At 34.5% G+C, this 24,378-nt stretch overlaps 1 protein-coding gene across 1 annotated transcript in view; it reads left to right on the top strand.

Annotated features, from left to right (window-relative positions):
* Window positions 1-24,378, top strand: part of PTPN13 (protein tyrosine phosphatase non-receptor type 13) — a 196,755-nt gene that overhangs the window by 85,518 nt on the left and 86,859 nt on the right. Inside the window, 3 exon segments of the mRNA XM_037529548.2 lie at window positions 12,665-12,760; window positions 13,135-13,228; window positions 20,524-20,746. Coding sequence (XP_037385445.2) covers window positions 12,665-12,760; window positions 13,135-13,228; window positions 20,524-20,746 — 413 coding nt within the window.

Consider the following 24,378-nt stretch of genomic DNA (forward strand, 5'->3'; position numbering starts at 1 on the left):
TATCATCTGTTGAGAGGCTTCAGTAAATGACTGGTTCATGAAAAGTAGCAATAGTGAATCAAAATCAGCAATCCTAGGCAGGCATGGTGATGGTGGAGTCATTCCACCAGTTTCAAAAAACAAATTTGGGGACATGACAAGTAGAGATAATGGTTTGGTTTGTTTGGTCTAAATGAAGTTTTAAATCTATATTTTAAAAATACTAGTGTTTAACTTTAAAAAATCAGTTGCCCTAAGCTTAAATTATTTACTCCATTTAGTGACTATGTGATCCTTCAACAACTGGATTTTTTCAATCTGAGTCTGTGTTGCCTCATTTGTAAAGTGGGCCTAGCAAAGTAGATTAATTGGGTAATGACTGCAAAGCGATTAAGCAAATGATTACTTTATTGGTATTTAGGGACATAAAATAACCCTATAAATAAAAATTCTATCTACAGGGCAAAACTGTTTTAAAATTGCCTAGCACACACACGTAAAACTATATTGAGTAGAATAAAGCTATTATTCTAACAGATGGGAAGTGCCTATTTTTAATATAGATAGGTGGCAGAGAAAACAAAAGAGAATTTTCAATCTAAGCCAATGGATTTTTAGAAATTAAAGTTTTATAACTTCCTTTTGTCTCCTAGACATAACCTGTGACATAACTGATCAAAGGGAACTTTAAGGTACTTTTTAGCTCAACAAGAATAGTGACATAATCATGGGTCATAGTCTTCTTTGAGATAATTTTTCCAATGCCTTTTCCTTTAAATTGCCTTTAAAGTATTGCTAAAGGTTTCTGATATGTTTTAAACATAGTTCTAGAACTGAGCATTCTCTCCACATTCTACTTCTAGTAAAATAAACTTTGGGCTTATTTTTAAACTCAGTAATTGCAAATTAGTAACAAATATAATTATGAAGGAAATTATTGAATACTTAATTAGTATTTCAAGGTTTTATATAATGTGCATTTTTAAAAGCATCCAGTGTCACAAATGCTCTTGATCTCAAAATGTTCAAAGACAGAAAATAAAAATTTAGAAATTTGTTTTATGTACTCTTTCACCGTTTACCTCAGATCAGTGAACCTTTAGCATTGTGACAGCAAAGAACAGATACTTTCTATAACTCAAAAAGTCTCCCCTTTTGGAAGTTTTATAACTATTTAGTATTGTACAACAGCTAGTGTGTGAGTATTAATTAGGTTGGCCCTCTTAGAGCATGCCCTCATGGAGACATTTCTGTAAACAAATCTTTTCCGTTGTGGAAAACAAAAGTAATACTCAATTATTCAAATAGATAAACCTATGTTCAACTCACAATACAAAAAGGGAAGCTATATAGCTATCTAGATCATTTTTCTAACATTTGAAAATTTGAGTAGTATATATTCTTGACATGCAAATACTAAAAATGAAATAATTCATTATGTTCTCATGTGTGATCTCATTTTCAAGATTATTTGACTTAATATTTTGTAAGTCAACAGTGTGAACAAGTAAATTTTGAGAAAAGTGGTTTCACAGTTGAACCTTGGTTTGAGTTAAACAGTAAAGATAATAAACATTAATGAAAATATATTTAACCTATCAAATCATCCTGCACTAATCTGCTTAATATATTTTGTTTGAATAGGTTATTTTGTTGATTACTTAAAAATGAATAGTGAGATGAATTATTCTCCTAGTTTGCATATAAACCTTTTATTTTTTAGGTTTTGTGTGTGTCTTAAGATCAAATAGAACAACTTGTTTCCAGATATTCCTGTATGTCTGTACAGATGATGTATAATCTTTGTAGACCCTTACTTTTTCAAAATGGTAGCTTCTTATACAATATAATTTCCAGATTTAGAAATTACACATTTGTTATGAGATTTTTTTAATACAGTTTTGTTTGATAAGGGATAATTTCTGTCCCGAAAGCTTTCTGTGCTATTGAAGAGTTTTCAAAGGCGTTGCTCCCACAAAAGACCTACCTTCCCCGCCCCGCCCCCCCCAGAGTATGTATATGTTATAACCAAGTTAAACAAAACATATTGAAAATGTTGGCTTGTTATGGAAATACACTACCTTAAATAAATTCCATTATCATATAGCAACTTGCAAGTAATAATACATTATATTTGCTTTAGACCAAATGCATTATTCAAAAAGAATGTTTGAAGTTTGGAATGCAAAGGGAATTAATTTTTATTTAGTTGAGTAACTTGTTAGTTTTAGTTTGACCTTTTTCTAAAGGTGAGATAATTTATGTTAGCTGTGAAAATAAAAGTGCAGATTGCTAATATGAAGATTTTGGCTATTACAACAAAAATAAACAGAATAGGAAATAATTCCCATTTAATCATCATGAAAAGTAGATGCCACACATCCTTTCTGTGTGTCATAAATCAATCAAAACAGTGGATATTACTAACATGCTTTCTCGTACATATTTCATTTTAAATGTTCTTGTTTTAAAGCATTTTGAAATATTCATAGTGCTCTGTACAGTTTTTGTGACCTTTAAATTTTGCATTGCTAATGGATATCCAGTAATTTTAAAATTATGAAGAAGTCTTGGAGCACATGTTTTGGGCTTTTGGCAATTAATTAACATGCCCTAAATCACTTAACTGGTTAATAGTTTTCATCATTTCATCATATGGAAGATTGTAGATTTCCCTCAAATATTTTCATTTTTATCCTAACATTTCCCACCACCCGTTACTTCGTGATTTTTCAAAAGGAAGTGTTCCAGTGTTCATTGGGCTTATAAAACAATGGGAAGAAAAGAAATCACTAAATTTTAGTTTGTTCTTTGGGGCATGCAAGGATGATCATTGAACTGGTAGTAAAGATGGTGTCTCCTTTGTCCTCAAATGTATAGCCTGTTCCTTAGCTCAGGCCCCATCCTCTTGAAAGGAGATTTTATCTAAATCATCTGCACAGCATCCCCTCAGTTAACAACATCAAACTAGCACAAGAGAGACTAGACATTTGGATGGAAGGAATCTGGATACCCATTTCAAACAGGTGTCTCATTTTCAGAGACCCAAAGTGGGCTATTTTGCCAAAGGAGATACATAATTCATATAGAGCTGTGTTTAGAATCCAGGTCTCTTGAGACCGAGAATAAGACTTTCTCCACTCTGCTATTCTAGTTTCCAGCAAAAACTGGGGACATTTTTTTGAAAATCTTTTTAGTGCCTGGGAAACTGGACATTCAGGTAACTGCCTAACAAATCTCTTAAGTCTCTTACTAATAAAATTACATAATTTTTAATACAATAAGATAGTATTACTAAAGTAAGGCTCAAAATGAGTCATAAAACACCCTGAATAGACAGGGGCTGAGGTAGAGCTCCACTGTATCACATGCCCTCTTGTTGTAGGTAGTGTTTTGGTGGGGTTCCAAGGTAGGATCTGTGAAATGGTTCTCCTGTAGCTAGCGAGATCAGGGAGTAAACTTATCTTCAAAATGGTTAGCATTGAGTCCTCTGACTTTTGGGGGAACAAAAGAAAGGAATAAAAAGATCTCAAGGAAGAAATAATAAAGTTTCAAAATTATAGACTTAAGATTATTACTATACTAGTAAGTTAACCTGTCAGAGAATCCTCTACCGAAAGCAGAGGGAGCAGTAAGAAACACAACTTAGATTTTCTTTCCTGGAAACTAATTTTAAATTTTGATGCCACTCTCTCTTATTTTGCTATATTTTTTTAATTTCATTTTTTCACCTCAGCATAGGACTGCTTATTCTTGTACTCTCTTCCTTTCTTCCTTGCCCCCAGTATATTTTTTCTACCTCTCTCCAGTCCATCTGAGATCTGAGAAATTGTCTATTTTCAAATCGGAGTATCTGTCTCCATCTGTCTTGTGATGTAATTACCACACACTCCTTATCCATTGCTCTGTGGGTTGGCAACATATTCCTGATTATGAGAGACTGACTTGGAACCAGTATTTTGTGTATAGTATGAACAGCACTCCACACCCTGGGTGGGGACCACAAATAGCATTTTACTTTCAACAGTCAAAATTCCTTGGTGTGCTGTACAATACTAGAAGGGAAAGTATGAAAAACAGGTACAATTAAATCCTATAAAAGTGACTATTGTTATTGTTTCCTTTCTTTAAATTCTGTGACCTCCCGTCCTAACTCTTCTATGAAGTGACTCCCCTGCAAATACAGACAGCTTAAACACAGTGTTGTGCAATTAGATTATGTAAACACTCAATTATTGAGGCACTATAATGTTTCATTTTTATGAGAAAACCAAATTTGAAAGTTTATATATTATACTAACACTTCAGAAAAGCAAGGGAATGGATTCATAAATGTTGTAGTTTATGTAGAATACTTCAAGTGGCCTATTATGAAGGGACAAATTTTTTTCAAAACTTCTCTCTTCTGAAATCCATAGTTGGCAAAGATGAACTGTTTAGCTTTTATTTCTTCAATTTATTTCCTTCTGAATAGCAAAAACAGGAAAAAAAGAAAATTATATAATTTGATTGATATTTAGATTGCTCCATGAACTAAAATAATAAGTAACTTTGATATTCAGTTTTTATTTCACGCATATCAATTCCACAGAAGTAAATTTGAATATGTAGGAATTTTATGTGCTTGATCAAATATCATATTATTTCAGTAATCAGTGTCTTATTATACTAATAGGCAAAAACATTTTGTATCTATGAAAAGCACATTATTATAGATTAATTGAGCATCTTAACCAGAAAAAAACAAATGTGTACTGTGATCCAGGATTAGATTTTAAAAGAGATTTACAGTTTAGACTAGCATTTTCCAATAGAAATTCTTAAATAGAGGGAGATATTCTAGGTTTACAAAGTTCAGCTCAGTACTTATAAACTACATGTGACTACTGAGCTCTTGCAATATGACTAGTGAAACTGAAGAACTGAACATTTTATTTAAACTGACATAGCTACATGTTGCCAATGCTACCATAGTAGATAGCACAGCTTCAGGCTGTTCTCATATAAAGTCAGTCTAATAAAAATACATCCATGTTCAGCTGAGAAAAAAATTGTTTTGAGAAGCATTTGAGAAGTATGTAATAAGTCGTTGTTTAGTTTACATTCAAGAGAGAATAGACATTTACTTTTTTTGATGTATCCAAGTAGAAAAAATGAAATTGCATTTTGAAACACTAAGGAAAATTAAAGGTAAAAACAGTACAGACTTTATGGTGTCTTTATTCATAGTAATAAAATACTGATTTTGGAGTCCACAGACATCATAGAAGACCTTTATCAGAAATTAATAAACTAATTTAAACCTGTGCATAAATAACATAGGCCCAATTTCACTTTGATACAGACACCTTTTGAGAAATACGGATTGATTAAAAAAATATTTTAAATGGATCTTATACCTCTAAAACATAATGATGTAAACTAATGTTAAATCAGTAAAAATAAAAAATAGGTTGATCTAATTACTAGCAATCATAATTTTTAAGACCCAGTAATTTTATTTATTTTTTAAAAGATTTATTTATTCCTACAGGAGCTGGGGTGCAGGCCAGAGGTGCAGGAGGGTAATAGGATTCACCAGAGAAAGAATGGGGAATAGAACAGATGGATTGACTGAAGTATACTGCTGAGGGGAGCAGTGGGAAAGACATAAGAGGTCTGCTGCGCCTTGTGGGCAGGCTTCCTGGCTAGGGATTGAACTTATGCTGCAGTGGCTGCTAATAGCTTCATAGTGCTGAAACTTAACCCCTTGCGCCACCAGGGAGGCCCAGACCCAGTAATTTTAAACTCCAAAATGTCTTCATTCTACCCATCTCTCAATTCCTTCTGTTGCTTATGGCCTATGGGAGTAGCTTTCTAAACTGATCACAGTTACAGTTTGTTCTCCATTTCCCTGCATTTCCTTCTCTGCCTTTAGCCATTTAATGACTTTCCATCATCTAAGCAGGGTAAAATTCTAATTCTTTAGCTCTTGATATTTAAAGTTCTCCACAGTTGTATCTCTCCAGTCTCACCCTTTAGCATTTCCTCACTCCAATATTTTTTCTCTCTCCCTCTCTGCCTACCTACAGGCCCTTTTCTATTTCTTAAAGCTACCTTTATTACTGCAGCATTCTGCACTAACACTATCACTGTTTTCAGGCCTTATCTGGTTAAGGAAGCTTTCACCTTTCCACTTTAGGATGGTGGCCTATGTTTTTCATTGCAACTACTTGTTTTGAGGTGCTTATTTCTCCTGTACACATCAAAAATTAGTCTTGTCTAATTCATAACTGTATCCTTAGATCACATATGTACCACTCCAAGTGACATTTAATAGGTAATCAATAAGTGTTACTCTAAGCTGAATATCTCAATGTGATCATTAAAAGAACTTTTGTATATTCAGTGATACTACTTCAAATACAGATGCAATGGTATTATCTGATAAATTATACATATGGTAAGGAGAAAACCCACCTCCCTTTACTCTGCTTTGTCCAGTTTTCACAGAAAAGCACATACTTGTCAGTCAGACCTGATCACCCAACAGTATATGCAATCAGTTTCCTTTAGAACTCTGTTAGAAAATTCTGGAAGGATTGGTGGAGTCATAACTGAGGATCCTAGAAGATGCTTGAAAAGTGGTACAGCCAGCTCACATGGAAGTCATGGCCCTGATCTGTGGCTGCCACATTACACAGGAACCCCAGAAAGGGAATTGGAGGCTCATCATTCTTTTTGTCATTGCTACTGTGCACAAATTTTATTTCTATAAAGTAATTCACAGCTCACAGAGCATTTCTTCATACATTTTTCCTCATTTATATACATTCACACTTGCTGAGTTCTCCACCCTTAATATTTTATTGATCATCAAACCATAATGCTGTAATTTATACAATGACATGTATCATTATTTCTCAACACTGGACATTTTTAAAATACTGATCATGTCTATCAAGAGTTTTATATTCTGTTTTATATGTCATGTAGTATGGCAAGTATAGAATAACAGTGGGTTCTGGTGAACACATGAAAGGGCAATCTCCGATCTCCAGAAATTAATTTCCTGAAAAAGCAGAGAAAAACATTTTATGCATAAATACATATTTTACAACTTTTGTTTCTCTGCTTTATTTGAAATTTGAAATATTGTGTTAGTGCCCATAACCTTTAAAATGTGTTTTTTTAAAGTTTCCTTTATAGTTCTAAGCTATATAGTTCTAAGCTTTATAGTTCAAAACCAGTCTTTTTAGTATACTTCTCTTTGAAAGATGTATCTGTAGTGTGTAGTCTGAGTCATGTATTAAAGGTGAAGAAATGCTAAGGTAAAAGTAGTTATTTTCTGATGTTGCAATTGACTGAGCCTCACTTTCTGAATGTTACTTGTCTGAACTTGAATATGTGTCACTTGTAAATGGTGTTTTTAGATTACAGTTTGTGCTGGCTTAGATTCTTTAAATATGAAGATTGTAGATTTGAAGGTTTCATCTGAAACACAAACAGCTTTATGTAATCCCAGAATATTATGCAAGTCTTCATAATCTACACATTTAAAGTATAGTGTTCATAATCACATGCCAAGGCGTTATATGTTTTAAGTGTTACTTGGTGGTGGAAATTGTGACGTTGGTAGTTAAGAAGTTATGAGAGAAAACTTTAGCCTATTGCTTTTATTGTAAGTGGAGTCAATATAATATGAGTTGGAGTAAATTTGTTTAAAGAAACAGATAACAGTTAAAGGATAATAAACCTTTCTCAGGTTTTAATGCCTTGTATACTGACCAAAAAATAGTGTACTCCTAATTAGGATAAAATAATACTAGAAATTAGAAGATACCTTCAACTGTCAGAGTATGTATGAATATGCAGTCTCTCTAATAATCTATCCAGAAATGTTAATTCATTAAGTCATTCTTCTGTAAGCCTTGCTCTTCTCATTCTCTCACCACTTTTCTACAGAATGTTTCTTAGAGATAATATATTCCTATGTGTTTATTTACATGTATTATACAAGCCCAATTTGGTGCTATTTAAGTAATATGTTCCCAGGTTAATTTTATAATCCCTTTTACTCTTTAGTGCTCATTATTTCTATCACAAATATTCATCTCCTACAAGTTAATTTTCCATATCTGAAAAATAAGTCAAAGAGAAGGAATTTGTCTAGTGAAATGAGCTATAATCATTATCTTAAATGGTCCCTGGTATACTAATTTGTACTATGTAAACTTAATTTAAATATTTACTAGTTGAGAAAGGAAATTTGCAAACCAAAAAATTAGACTTTGAGCCTAATTTTATCCACAAAACAAACATTGATCTGCTGTTGTAATGATGAAAGTTTAAAATTTTGCTATGACAATTTTAGTATTGCAAATAAGTGGCTACATAGGTATTTTACATGTATTTGAATATTCTTAATAGGTCCATAGCACATGATGCAAGAATTTTGGCACTCAGAAAACTTGTAATATTTTGTAAATACTTCGAAATATCTATTTTTTAAAAATAGTCTGACACTCTAGTTAAAATAACAATTAGTAGGTTTATTGATGCTAGGAAATGGGTGCATGAAAACTTGTTTTCATGACTGTATACAAGTTGTCATAATGTATTTTTTCTAAGTGATCCAGTCAGTACCACACTCCTGGGGTCTGGTACCAGGGACCAAATCTGAAGTGCTGGATAATATATTTAAATGTAGATGGAAAGCTTATTTGTGGTGTCTGGATTCTCAAAAAAAAAAAAAAAAGAAAAAGTTTTTGATAGTATTTAGTATTTAGACCGCTCATGGAAAATGGGAGTACCATTCTGCAGATCAGAATAAAGAAAGCTGTCCACCAGCTAGTACTGGACGCCTTTATGTAAATCATCTCAGAAAGCCAAGAAATGTTCCTGTACAAATTATCTGTAAGCATGAACAATGTTTTTCCTTATATACCAATGCAAGACACTTTTGGTAAAGGACATATGATGTTACTAAAATTCCTGGAATGGTTAAATTTATTAATCCAGAAATGGAAAGCCCATATTTATAACAGCCAAACTTACAAGCTTGACTGAGTAGTAAATTTTGGCTGAGAGCTTTAATCTGATTATAACTTCTTATATGCATGATTTGAGTAGTAAATATTGCCTGGGAACTATAATCTGTTTATATCTTCCATGTGATTACATGAAAGAAACATGACTAATAACATTTTAAAAGAAACATTCCAGAATACAAGAAATTCACAAAAAAGATTTTTACCACTTTAATTGACATAGATTCCCCATTCCTACCCCAGTCTAGGAAAAAACCAAAGCCATTCTACTCCCAACAGTCTTGCTAACCTAGTTATTCGGTTTGTATTTCTGGAGTGCTGGTGCCTTATCACTATAAAATGGTAAAGCATTTTTTGGTCATATTTAAAAAAGAATTTTGTCAAAGTTACATTAATTTATTGCAGAAGGATCTCGAATTGTAAAAAGTTTACTAGTGTTGTCAAACTCAAGAAAATGGAAAGAAAACAGACTAGTGAGAGAGATTACAGACATGTGAAATAGCTTAAGAACAATTATAAAGCACTACCAAGAATGGAAATTGAAGTCATATTTATTTACTATCTAGCAGCCACTTTGTAGATATGTTAATGAAGCAGTAAATTCATTTATTATGAGATGTGGAATTGTGATTACATGATATAAATTCCATGTGGCTAAAGTTCTGTCCTCTGTTTACTGAATAGGTTTATTGTGACTTTCTGCCTTTCTTTGTAAGGTAAAACCATATTGCCTCTGTACATTTGGGTCCCCTCTTTGACCTTCTTGCTTTTACTGTCCTATATGTTACAGAGCCAGCTTTGTAATTTGGTTGATTTTCCTTTGGAAAATCCCTCAAAATTTTATTTTGGGAGTTTAATAACAATAAAATATAACTCTTTTGCACCCTTGAAAGTAGCCATTTTTCTTAAGTAACCATTTAACTGTGTTCATTAAATTTAAAGTAGTATTAAATAAAAGTATTATTTGAAATTTTGTACAGTCCTTTCAAATCACACTCATCTTAAACCAGCAGAATTTTCAAAATTTCTTAATAATTTTACTATGAACATTCCCCATGGTGGAATGGAATCGTTTTTTAAAAGTATTGGATTTTCAATTCCACAGCTGTTTCCATCAGTGATAGTATTATTTGATACTCACATTCATTATATGCAAATCTCGATAAAATAGGAATTCTCCTATATTATCCCTACTTTTCCAGGTAAACAATTCTATCAAGTCCATGGCCAATCATCTATCCTGCTATGTGTCTCATTTATTTAAAGTTTTGTCCCAGCCTAACCTCCCAGTTTTTCTAGCCCATCATTTCCATCCTGGTTTTGTAAGCCTCATTCTTGTGTCATTTAATTATTTGTTCATTCATCTTTTAATATTCTCCATTGAGCACCTCCTAGCACAAGAAATAATCATTTTGTGTAGTCCCTGCCCTCATGTTTATAAACTAGTAGAAAAGATTCCCTCATAATCCTTGATTATCTGCTACTATACATCCCATGCATGTCATTCCTCAATTCTGGGTATTTTCCATGATCAATTTTCTCTAGTGACTAGAAAAAGTCACCAAACCATTCTGACTAGTTCCAATAAAATTTATGTATTCCATCTAGCCTAATCTTAACTCTCATGGTTACACAAGTGCTTTCTTGTGGTTGTGCTCACTCTTATCATGTTCTTCACAGCAGAATTTCTTTATTCTTTCCAATCTCCCAGCCAAACTGGCTCCCAGGAAGTGATTCACTTTTCATTACTAGGAGTAAGGCAACTCTAACAAGAGTAGCTTGGGATTTCCTCTGTACTTTAACTCTTTCTGTTGGCAGTCATTTCTTTCTTCTTCTTTGCCTAACAAACCAACCAGTGCATATTGTAGTTTTCCATCTCCTCGTGATCCTTCAGCACATTTCTTACCAATTCTCCCCACTATCGTTTGCAGCTTCAGTCTCCCCTAATCTGTAGACTTTTATTTGATGCCTGAAATCATGCTCAGACATTCCAGTCTGCCAAAAAGGCCTTAATCACTCATTCTATTTTGTTTAAAAATATTTTTTTCCTTTCTCAGACCCTCGCTATTTACACTATTTTAAAAAATTGTGTATTCTCATTTTCTCAACTATTTACCATTTAATCCTTCTATAACCCTCGCTGATTTGGCCACTGACTTGTCTGTGCAATGGAAACAGTTCCTTTAAAATAAACTTTGTATAATACATATTTATCCATTAATTCAGACTTACTCGATATTTATTTTGTATTAGCTATATATCAAAGAATTGCTAGATACGAGCAGTAGCAGTATATCTAAGACACTACCCTTTTTGTCAGAGTTTATAACTGAGGTAAGGAAGCAAAGTAGAGAACTATTAAGCAGAAGAGTTGCAGCAAAGCAAATGAAAGCAAGAGAAGCAATAGCTCCCTCAGTCATTAGGTAGTCATGAAAGCTTTTGTAGAAGAGGTGAGGCTTCTCTTAAAAGAAAAAACTCAAATATTCATGTGAAGAAAGGGGGGTGGGGCAGTATTCCTAGCATAAAGAGTATATATCTGAAGGGAATATATGCTTTATCTGCAAATACAGTAACATGGGGGCAAAATGTGTCTAGGAGAACAGGTGGCAATGAGGCCATGGAACAAGGGATTGAGTTTCTAAAGTTCTATTTAAGTTTTTGTGAATATATGTGGTTTGTGAGTGGATAGAGGTCTATACTTTTCACCTGATTCTAGCAAATGAACACTATGGTGAGCCGCTACTAAAATATAGTTGAGGACCAGTTAATGAAGGCTTTGAATGCCAAACTAAGGAGTTCTAAATTGTTTTTTAAAGACTCTAATTTGAAGAATTTAAGAAGTTGAACAATATGCTTAGATGTTCATTTCTGGAAAGTTCACTCTTTATAATGTGAATTAAGATGGGAGACTGTGGAAGGGTGACTCTGGGCCACATGCAGCAGTCAAGGCATGAAATGAATAATGATCTGAGAACAATTGTGGGTATTAAGAGAAGGGGTGGAGTCAAACATTTAGAAGGTACAGTTTAGGTTTTAGTAGGACAGAAATCCTGTCCCCTCGATAGGGCATTCTGCACGATCCTCCACAGTACCCCCTACTCCCAGTGCTTGTTCATCTTGTTCTGGCAGAACTAAACAGTGTGTCTTGAATTATGTATATACTTCTATATTTTAAGGTCTCTGAGTTTGAGACCATACTTTTGACTTTTCTATCCATTACAGCACCTAACATAGAAAATTACATGTAGAAATTACAAGTAAAAAAACTGTTTAAAATGGTGATGTTCATTAATGGTGATATCCTAAGAGCTTGGCATATTTAGTTAATTTAATGTTCACAGCCCTATCTGGCTGTGGATTATTATACCCCCTTCTCAGCTAGAGGAAATGAGTCACAAGAAGGTGAAATTACTCCCTAAAGTGACATACCTAGTAAGGTAGTGGAGCTACCAGGCAATCTGGCATCAGAGTCCAGGCTGGTAACTAATGTGACAAACTGCCTCAAAATTGGAATCACATTATTTGAATACTGCCCAGCAATTGGTAAATTTAATGTAATATGTAAAATGGTGTAGTCTCATAAGTGTAAGCATATTTGATTTGTGTGGAACAACTAATGAGTGTGCTTTATAATGTTTTTGTTGTAATCCTTTCAGAACCAATTCGAAGGTATAAAACTTACCACAGTGATATCTTTAGTATCTCGAGTGAAAGTCCATCTGTTATTTCTTCCGAATCAGATTTCAGACAAGGTAAGAGGTATCTAAAACAAACAAATATTTTTAAGAAACCATGGTGTTTTTTTTTTAAATTTTTACTTGTGTTGAGATATAGGGTGTCAAAAGAATAAATCTGTATAAAATTTAAAAATTATGAAAAGCTGCTAGTTACTCATATTAATAGTATCATAGGAACTTAATAGCAATTTCATCAAATAATTATTTTCGTAATAGAGGAAATAACTCTTTAGAAATAATATGTCTAGGAAATGATTTCTAAAAATAGGATAATAGGAAAATGATTTCTAAAATTTTTTTCATGTGTTTTGCTAAATGATTGAGCTTTAAACAAGAACACCTCATATTTTCATCACCTCTGTTATTATTCCTTTTTCATTTACAATTAGTAAGAAAGAGTGAAGCTTCAAAGAGGTTTGAATCCTGCAGTGGTCTCCCAGGGGTAGATGAAATCCCAGGTCAAGGCCAGTCACAGAGACCAAGGTATGTAATGTTAAAGAATAGTAAGAGTACTTGTCTGGTGACAGGTACTTTTATTTTTCCTTGTTAGAATCAAGAAGAATTTTTAAATTAATCCTCTTAATTCTATTGCCTGCTTTTCCTTTCCTTTTCCTCTTCCTCTATGTTCTTATAAATTCATTCAATGGCTTAAATTGTGTTGTAGTAGTTTGAGTTATTGGAATCTTTTAAACTTCGCAATGATTAAATTTTGTGCTTGATTTCTAAAATTTTCTATACATATTTAGTAAATATCAACAGGAATTTCTGAAGATCTGACATTAATTTCTAAGAGAGTAATAGCTCTTTCAAAAGGTTGAAAGAACCAACAAGCTCGCTTTCAGTATTTGTTTAATGAATAATGAGTAGGTCACTACTAAGTAATCTATCATGTAAAAAGTTAATTACTCACTACATCTTTTCTGGCTTAAAAGAGATTATCTTATATTTTTTTAAAACCCAATTTGGGCTGCTTAGAGTTCATTTTCATACCAAAATACTCAGCTTTCTTATTAGGTATTAAGTATTATCCTTGTGTTGGACTGAGGATGGAAATGTTGTGTCTGTATATTGATTGCTTTTTTTATCTGAAAAATGTGAGGTCAATAGTTAATATATTGATGTGTATTCTTTTCATATTTTGCACAGGTCCCTTTCATGAACAAAAACATGTTTATGTTAAACATTAATTTAAAAGTTGCAATGATACTAGAAAACCAGAGATTGCTTCTGAATTTACTCCCAAACTCTGGGAATCCTTTAAAACTCAGTAATTCAGTTCATTTAAATGCTGCCACATATAAAAGAATCATTTGGAATTTAACAAAAACTTGCCCTTAACTAATTCTGGCAGACACTGTTTCACACCAGTAAACTATTAATAGATCAGGTAATGCTAGTCATAGGGATAGAGCAGATAAATTATCCAGTGTTTAGATTCCAAGTAATCGAATACATGGCAATTTGCAGAAAACTTATGAGTGGTTAATATGATGCTCTTTTTAGCTTGATCAAAAACAGGAATAGAGATGATAACTGAAAGAATCGTTGGGATTATGTGTTAACAATTGGTTGGTTTATAGTCAAGTCAATACAAGTTACTGGAAAAAATTTCTCCAAACAAAATTATTTTGTGAGCCTTCTTTCAGTTTTCTTAATAAGGTACCTCAAAAAGTCAAGGTTATGAGTGAAACTTAGTTTTGATTGTTTCCAGGTTTCATTTTAGGAAACATTGAGATTAACACTTATCAAAGCCTATTTTAGTGATAAACTATATTTTGTTTCCTTCTTGAAGAGAGGAAACAAAAACTCCAAGGTGTTCATTGCATCTTAGAGGCATAGTGAAAGAAAATATGTTCAAGGATAACTATATTGCTAGATCTGTGTACCTGTCATGCTTAATTTAAGATGCTAAACTCCACTTCTTTAAGATTAGTTTCATTTTATGCGCCTCCCCGGTGGCGCAGCGGTTGAGCACTGGGTTGTGAAGCTGCCCCGCAGCCTCTGCAGCGCCGGTTCCATCCCCGGCTGCTCCCCGGCCACCAGAGGAGGGTCCCACATGGCGCGCAGACCTCTCCTGCCGCCCGCTGCTCCCCTCAGCAGTGTACTTTGGTCCTTCTGCCTGCTCTGCTCCCCTGCTCTGGCTCGGTGAATTCTCTCACCCTCTCACGCTTCTGACTGTACCCAGTGCTTATATAAATAAATAAATCTTAAAAAAAAAAAAAAAAGATTAGTTCCATTTTCTTTTTTCTGCCCACAGAAAAAACACTTTATCTAAGATGCTGTATAAATTTCTGTTTGGGTACAGAATTTTCTGAATGTGTATAAAGATTTATGATACTGGGCCTCCCCGGTGGCACAGCAGTTGAGCACTGGGTTGCAAAGCTGCCCCGCAGCCTCTGCAGTGCTGGTTCGATCCCTGGCTGCTCCCCGGCCACCGGAAGAGGGTCCCACATGGTGGGCAGACCTCTCCTGCTGCCGGCTGCTCCCCTCAGCAGTGTACTTCGGTCCTTCTGACTGCTCTGCTCCCTGCTCTGGCTCTGGTGAATTCTCTCACCCTCCCGCGCTTCTGACTATACCCAATGCTTGTATGTATGTATGTATAAATAAATAAATAAATAAATAAATATCTTTAAAAAAAATTTTCTGATACTATCCTTAACATGCTGCTACACAATAAGGAGATCTTGCTATGTTCTTTAGGTCACATATTTGTGAGTTCTAGAAATAGTTCTGTATTTTAACATGTTGCATGCTTCTTTATAATAATTTCCATTCCCTTAAGCTAGATTGAAATGGAAAAACAGATCCAGACAGTGCTATTGATTTGTATGATGGGAGGTGGGGGGGACGAGATTAACAGGAAATTATGAGTCAGATGCAACAGAATGAGTAATTTTTGGATTCTGAGCTATCAAAAAGTGTCTTTCAGTGACCACAAAGAGTATTCAAAGCTGTTTTCCGAAGAGCATCTCTATGCCTTTTTCTGTGTTAACTTTTGAAGTATAATTTATGTATAGTACAATTCCCACTACTTCTATGCCTGTTTGCTTAAAGAAGTAACCTTTTTTATGACTCAGAGCAACTTATTTATTCCTAAATGGTACAGACTTTATGAAATTTTGTTCATTTGTTTATTTTAGTTATTTATCTCTCAAAGTTCTCAATCTTTATAGGAACTTCCACCAGATATTTTGTAGGGAGAGATAAAATGATAATCAGTAGTTATTTTAGCTCTGGTACAAAATAATTTGAACTATAAGGCTAACATATTTGATGAAAATAGTGGGTATGAGTTAAAATGAATGGATTCAAATTCTTATTATCCTTAATTCTCATTAAATGAGAGGGAGCCATAAAATTATATTCAATCATTTGTTCAACAAATAATTATTGCATACCTGTCATGCACTGGGTACTTCTAGGTAGAGAAAGAGTTATGAACAAGATAGAAAAAGTCCCTCAACAAACTTTCTAGAGTTGAGAGATAGCCAATAAACCATTAAAAAATAAATAAATATCATTAGATAGTGTGCTTTGAAGAAAAATAAAGTAGGCTAAAAGGTTAGAGAATGCAGGGATGTGATGTCTGCATTCTGTTTCACATGGAGTGTGGTCAGAGGAGGCTTTTCTATGGGGTGATATTTAAAATTTTTGAGTATCTTTTTTGATTGCTGAATAACACTGTATTGTGTATATATATATATATGTCACATCTTCCTGACCCAGTCATCTATTTTTTGGGTATTTGGGTTGTTTCCAGGTTTTGCCTATTATAAATAGTGCTGCAATAAACGTAGGGGTACAGGTGTTCTTTTGGATAAATGTTTTTGTGTCCTTTGGGGAGAGCCCTAGGAGTGGAATTGCCCAGTCATATGGTACCTCCATTTTTAGTAGACTGAGGAACCTCCAGACAACTTTTCATGGGGGTTAGACCACTTTGCACTCCCACCAACAATGTAGGAGAGTTCCTTTTTCACCTCATCTTCGCCAGCATTTGTTGTTGCTAGATTTTTGATATGTGCCATTGTTACTAGTGTAAGGTGTTATCTCAGTTTGGTTTTGATGGGTGCATTGGTGAAGGAAATTCTATGGGGACTACACCTGAAGGAATGGGGGGAAGCAAATATTGTTTAAAAATGAACAATGATGTAAAAAATAAAATAAAATAAAAATAAATCATTTGAGGCAAAGGGGTTTCAACAACAACAAAAAAAATGAAATTAAATAAAATTTTTGAGTAAATCATGTTCCAGAGAAAAAGGAACAAGAGCAGATGCCCTGAGGTATAAGAGACGTGTTGCAAATTAGAAGATTAGCAGGAAAGGCAGTATGGTTACAGCAGAATGAATGAAGGACAGAGTGGATAGTTACCAGGACCCAAATCATGTCAGGCTTCAAGAAGGTGACTACTTTGGGTGTTATTCCAAGTATGATCTAAAACTGTTGGATGGTTGAAAACATGGAAAAGCCATCATCTAATTTACATTTTAATGTCATTACTGTGTTCTCTTCTGTGGAAAGCATACAGTAGAAAACAATTACAGTAATTCATCTGAGTTGGGCAGAGTACAGACTAAGTGATGGAGAAGAGTAATATATAGATATCTTTTTTTTTTTTTTAAAGATTTATTTACTTATACAAGCACTGGGTACAGTCAGAAGCACGTGAGGGTGAGAGAATTCACCAGAGCCAGAGCGGGGAACAGAACAGGCAGACTGATGAAATACACTGCTGAGGAGAGCAGCGGGCGAAGCAGGAGAGGTCTGTTGTGCCATGTGGGACCCTCGCCGGCCGCAGGGGATTGAACCGGCGCTGCAGAGGCTGCAGGCAGCTTCGCAGCCCAGCGTTCAACCGCTGCACCACCAGGGGAGACCCTATATAGAGATATCTTCAAGGTTTTGCCTGCAAGATTTGATGATCAGTTGGATGCAGGATTTGCAAAAGAGTAAAATCAAGAATGATATCAAGTTGTATCTTAGCTGTGACGAATAACAGAAGGTTGTGTGTTGAGGGAAACTATCAAGAATTTGCCAGCTATGGGCCTCCCAGGTGGCACAGTGGTTGAGTGCTGGGTTGCAAAGCTGCCCATGGCCTCTGCAGCGCCGGTTCGATCCCCGGCCACCGCCGAGGGTCCCACATGGCGCGCCGACCTCTCCTGCCGCCCGCTGCTCCCCTCAGCAGTGTACTTCATCTGTCTGCCTGTTCTGCTCCCCGCTCTGGCTCTGGTGAATTCTCTCACCCTCCCATGCTTCTGACTGTACCCAGTGCTTGTATAAATAAATCAATCAATCAAAAAAAAAAAAAGTCTTTCTTTAAAAAAAAAAAGAATTTGCCAGCTTTACCTGCTGATAACCACTTTTCCACTTTTTGTCCTCCATAAATGGAGAGAATAAATTATTGTTGTTGACAGCCAAAAAAAAAAAAAAGTATGTGCTTTTAGGTATGTTAGTCTAAAGATGTATATTAACATTCAGGTAAAAATTCATCTAGGCATGTGAATGGAATTAGAATTCAGGAAAGAGATTGTAGTGATAGGAATATGTAAGGTAATTAAAGCCATGTAACAAGATGAGAACACATAGGTACATAGGTATGGAATGTATACAGAGACTAAAAATTCCTAGGATCTGAGTACTTTGTAATGTCATGTTAAAAGATTAGAAATGAAGGAGGATCAAGCAAAAGAAAATAAGGAGAAACTGAAGTAGAAGGAAACCATAAAGAGCATGGTTATCTAGAAGTCAAAAGTTTCAAGGAGAAGATTTGAGCAATCATATCATATGATGCTTAGAGGCTAAATAAATTGAGAATTACTCCTGGACTTTGATAGCAGAGGTCAGTCATTTCTGGTGGTGGAATAGTAGGGCCTAATACTATTGGTCTAAGTCCAAGAGAGAATGAGAAGTGAAGTAGATATAAAATTTAAATGACAGTCTGAAGAGATTTACTCTATAAGTTATCAGGAAAATGGGATAGAGTCTAGAAAGAAATGTGGATCCAAAGTAGGATTTTATGTTCTAAGTAGGAGATAGTACAGAATGGTTGTATGCTAATGAGAATAGCCTAATCTTTGAGATTATTTATACTTGTGAGAGAATAATCTCAGGAGCAAAGTCTTTGAGTACGGGAGAGGGGTAGAAATGCATGCACAGAAGAGGTTAAATAAGTGTGCAGGAGATCCATCCATTGAGACAAAGAAGATGGCAGCACATCTGGATATAGGTTTGGAAAGTTTGATGGTAGAAAAATGAAAAAGTTATTGATTGCTTCTTATTTCAGCAAGAGAAGGAAGTACCGTCATTAGCTGAGAGAGAGACAATATAGAATTTAGGTAAGAGAGACCTAAAGAATATCTAAAATGGCTCTAAGAAGTGAGTCTCCAGATAATGCTGTGGGTCTGGTGAGATTAGTCAACCTGGTTGTATAGTTTCATGAGAGTTGAGGTATGTGCAAAGGAAAGATTGATTGATTGATTATGTTTATTTAGGTAACATTGGTTTACAGCATTGCTTGTAATTTAGCAGTATATGATTTCCTGCTTCAGTTGTTACCACACCACACCCACCAGCACAGCACCAGTAGTCTTTCACCATATTATGTTGTGCTCCCCCTTTCCCACCTGCTCTCATGCTCTAATAGTTCTGTGTCAGATTTCTAGGATTTGTTATTGGTTTGGCTTTATTTGTCCACAAAGAAGTAATTTTAATGATAAACTTGAGGATTTCAGCAATAATGTGATACACTCTGTAGGTCAAAATTCCTCATAGAGTCCATTATTCAAAGAAGAGTATAAAGGGAAGTGAGTTAACATGATATTAGAAAGATTTTGGGAAAATGGGAGATTTTATTTATTTATTTATTTATTTTGAAGATTTATTTATTTATTTATACAAGCACTGGGTACAGTCAGAAGCGCAGGAGGGTGAGAGAATTCACCGAGCCAGAGCGGGGAGCAGAGCAGGCAGAAGGACCAAAGTACACTGCTGAGGGGAGCACCGGGTGGCAGGAGAGGTCTGCGCGCCATGTGGGACCTTCCTCTGGTGGCCGGGGAGCAGCCGGGGATCGAACCAGTGCCGCAGAGGCTGCGGGCAGCTTTGCAACCCAGCGCTCAACCGCTGCGCCACCAGGGAGGCCCAAAATGGGAAATTTTAGAGGTGGTGTGGTTTTTAATAGCCAACATGACTATGATGCAGATTGCTGGCTGAAATAGAGAAAGAAGAATATAAGAGACTTCTCAGTCTCCACCATGAATGACGACAGAGGTGTGGAAAAGACAGAGCTAGACACTTAAATCATTAGTGAATAAGGAATAGTTGATCCGTAGGACAATAGTGTCTAGAGCAAAGTGGAATAGCGGATGATATACTTCCATAGCAGTATTGTAGGGAAGGTGGAGACTACTGGAGCAGGGGATCAACAGTGGTCTGAAAGCTGAAGTGAAAAATGAATGGAAAATCTCTATTCCCACCAATGGGTCCAGTGGTACAATACTATAAGAATGAGTCAGCCTCTCTATCTGAGAGCCTTTCAAGGGGAGTAGTTTTCAGAATATGCTGGAATGTTCAGAGAAGAGATAGAGGATATAATTGTACCACTGAAAATAAGGAAACTTACTTAATCAATACATTAAAAGTAGGACTATAATGTTAACTGCAAGAGGTCTTTCAAAATGAAAAATTAAAATTTGTGTAAATTCTTACGTTTGACCTTTTTTCTCATTTGCATTTAAGATAGTTGCTTTCTTTGCACCTTTTACTTTTTCCCTCTTTTTATATAGCAGACAATATGAAACTCCTCTTGAAAGTAACTTAATTAATCAAGAAATAATGTTAAAACGTCAAGAGGAAGAAATGATGCAGCTGCAAGCCAGGATGGCTCTTCGACAATCCCGGTTAAGCCTGTATCCAGGAGACACAATCAAGGCTTCCATGCTTGACATCACCAGGGATCCTTTAAGAGAAATGGCTCTAGAAACAGCTATGACCCAAAGAAAACTGAGGGTAAGTAGACTGTCAGCTTTCTGCATATGAATTTGGTCTTAAAGGAAACTGTTATACAAAGTACCTTTTAAAATTGCTCTGGGTATCTGAAATTTGCCAAATTAGTTTCCATTGGTGTTAAATAGCTTATCCATTGATATTAAAATTATATTTAGCTGTTTCATTGATTTTACTTTTAAAATAATATTACATGGATTTAAAGTATCTTAACTGTATATTTTTAAAGTATATTCATAATCCTTAAAATTAACTGACATTATTTGATATTGTGGGAGATTTTTTTTATTAAGACATTTATTACACAAATAAGAAAATCAGACATAGAGACTTGAAGATTGGTTCAGAAGCTGAAGAATGTTATCGAATGCATTCCATCTTTCCACTCTGACATTCTCAGAATTTTGATATTAACTTATTCTATAGTCAAAAGATTACTGACTACATTACCTCTAAGAATCACATTCTCACATTATAACAATCTAAAGACAGAAATGAGCAAATACACATCTTATATTTATAAGAGGGTATTGTTTATATGTTGACTTGGCTAATTTTTCTTTCACTTTATAACCTATGTATTTTTATAAATATAAGTTTAAAATAAACATATTCTTTGCTTTTCTTATTTAAATATCTTGAACATTTTATAATTTCTAAATATTATGGTTAAGGACTATGAAATTTTCATTTGCTATGTACCATAATTTTCTTTTAATTTCTAGTTATTGGACATTTAAAATATTTTTTAAAGATTTATTTATATATACAAGAACTGGAGTACAGGCCTTAGGTGTACAGGAGGTGAGAGGATACACCAGAGACAGAGTGGGGAACAGAACAGGCAGACTGATTGAAATACATTGCCTTGGGGAGCAGCAGACGAGTCAGGAAAGGTCTGCTGTGCCATGTGGGTAGCTCCCTGGCCCGAGATTGTACTCGTGTTGCAGTGCCTGCAGATGGCTTCATAGGTTGCGTTTTAACCCCTTGCACCACCAGAGAGGCTCTTAAAATATTTCTTATTTGTCATTACTATTGCAAGAAATCCTCTGATGACTATCCCTATAGTTTAATCTTTGCAATAACTTCTCCCTAATAGAATAACCAAGTCAAGGCAGATACTTTTTATGACAGTTGTTGCATTTTGTCAAACAGCCCTTCAAAACATTTGTGTGTCACCTATGTTCATTACAGCCTTGTTTACAATAGCTAAGTAATGGAAACAGCCCAAGTGCCCAAAAATTGGGGAGGGGGGTATGAAAAAATTGGTGTGGGTGTATATATACATATATGTATATACATATATACATATATATGTGTATATATATCTTTTACACACACACACACACACACTGGAATACTACTCAGCTATTAAAAAAAGGTGAACTCTTGTCACTTGTGACAACATGAAGGACTGGAGAGGACAATGTTAAGCAAATTAAATCAGAAGGTGAAAGACAAATACCAAGTAACCTCATTTATGTATGGAATATAGAGAAACAAAGCAAACTGTCAGACAAGACCAAACCAATAGAATACCCTTGACAGCTCACTGCAAAACTGAGGCAAACAGAGAGTCAGGCTGTGGAATGGGAGTTGGGGAGATAGGGGACCCAAAGGAACATGGTAGAGGATTAATTGGTCACTAGTTGTATGAGAACATACATTTGTAGAGGTTTCAACCTATAACCCCCAAAGCAGATACAATGATGTAAACTTTCTTTATCTCAATAAACATAAATGGAGAGGGAAAAAGGCTGTAAGTAGTTGGGATTTTTAGTGTTAGTGAGACAACATACAAAATAATTCTGTATTAAATTACCACCTACTGAAGCCACACATTTTTAAGTAGAATCAGTCAATTTAGGCAAAACTATAACCTGGCTGTATTGAGGCCGCAGCTTTAATTAAAATATTTCAATGCGGCTGAAAACTCACTTTCCTAGACATGCTGAACAAATTGGTTGAAAAATTGTGAAAGTTAATAAATTGATTTCTGTTTATCTTTGCTCTTTGACTTAACATATTGTGTGTTCACTGTGCTCTCAATACTGTGCTCTCCATTCCTAGGGAATATAAATTTGTAGAAAATACCATTCCTACACTCAAGGAAGAAACCTACATAGGTAACAGACCATTAGAAAACATTTTTTGTGACTCCCAGCAAAAATTTTACCCTCCTGAGCGTCTTGTACAGTTATAAATACATAGTAGTTTCTCAATAAATAAATGTTGACTGATGGGAAAAAAGTTTGTACTAATTTATGCTTCCTATATAATCATGTCTGTTGTATCATGTCCTTACCTATTCTGGATATTATCATTCTTTATCATCAACAATTTGATAGTTGAGGCAATATCTCATTTGTATTGTTCCTTTAAAAATAATTTTCAAAAGTAAAGCAAATTTTAATAAAACAAAATCTAGAATTTTTTTTTAGTTCTAAACTAAGATGTATTACCCTATTATATTTTGCTTTTTTGGTTTTTGTTTCAAAGAATTCTCTTAAAAACATACTTGTTTGCCCTGAAGCTGATGTAATTCAAATTTCTTTTATAGTTTTAGAAGGAAAGGAGACCATTGTAGTGGGTGGTGATCATTACATTTAACTACAAATTAGAAATCTTGGATTTTATTGCAAGTAATGCTGTTTTATGACTTTATATACATTTTTGAACCTTATTGTGCTATTTTTTAATGTGGAATTGGATTATAATTCATAAAACACTGTCCAGTTTTATAGCTATTAGATCCCAGTAAAATAACTGAATTTATTTTAACCTGAAGGGAAGAAATTCAAGGTTTTATAAATTCATCATTATAACGAATAGCTTTGTCAAAATTAAGCAATAAGTAGGATGTCATGCAAAATTGTGTGCATTCCTCATAATTAAAGTCCCACTTAAAACAAAGGGCACACACATGTACACCTTTTTAATAAATCATAGTTTCAGAGAACTAATCCAAAACTTTGACTCATTAGAGAATCATAAGTGGTGATCTGTACCTTTACAGTGTGCCATTGTTATGTGTCATCTCACTAAAATCTTATTTCCTTTTCAGGCAATTAGATTCTGACTATTTCAAAACAAATATTTCTTTATCAGAAAATGCCATATCAATGAATAGGGATTTGAATTACTGGTCACCAAAGCACCACATTGTCTCTTTTATGAAAAGATCAAGAAGTGTTTGTTTTTCGGGCTAAAAAAAAAGAGTACTGGTATTTGGAGGAACAGTTTCACAGCTGAATTAATACCCTTTCTGAAACATAAATATTTAGTTAATTTTTTTTTCTATATTACTTTTGATATAGATTTTAACTTATACCCTATTGCTTAATCTCTTCATTCCATTCTGTTTCTCCTTGCAGACTATCTTCATTTTTCTGTTCTGTTTTTTTGTTTAAAATGTGTCTTGTTGGTATATTAAGTATTAAACTCTTAATGTTAAACTTTTACTTAACAGTGTCTGTCACATGTTCCACACTCAGTTAATGGAATAAAATTCCCTTACCAAGCAACCAAATGAATGGCAAACAGCCAAATGCAAAGAAGAAACCAACAAAAATAAAATTCCAGTACCTTCCACTAGTTCAAGCACAGTGGATACACAAACACACTTCCTCCCTTTT

Source organism: Talpa occidentalis, unplaced genomic scaffold (assembly GCF_014898055.3).
Source record: "Talpa occidentalis isolate TD23 unplaced genomic scaffold, MPIMG_talOcc4v2.1 talOcc4.6, whole genome shotgun sequence".
NCBI classification, from domain to species: Eukaryota; Metazoa; Chordata; class Mammalia; order Eulipotyphla; family Talpidae; genus Talpa; species Talpa occidentalis.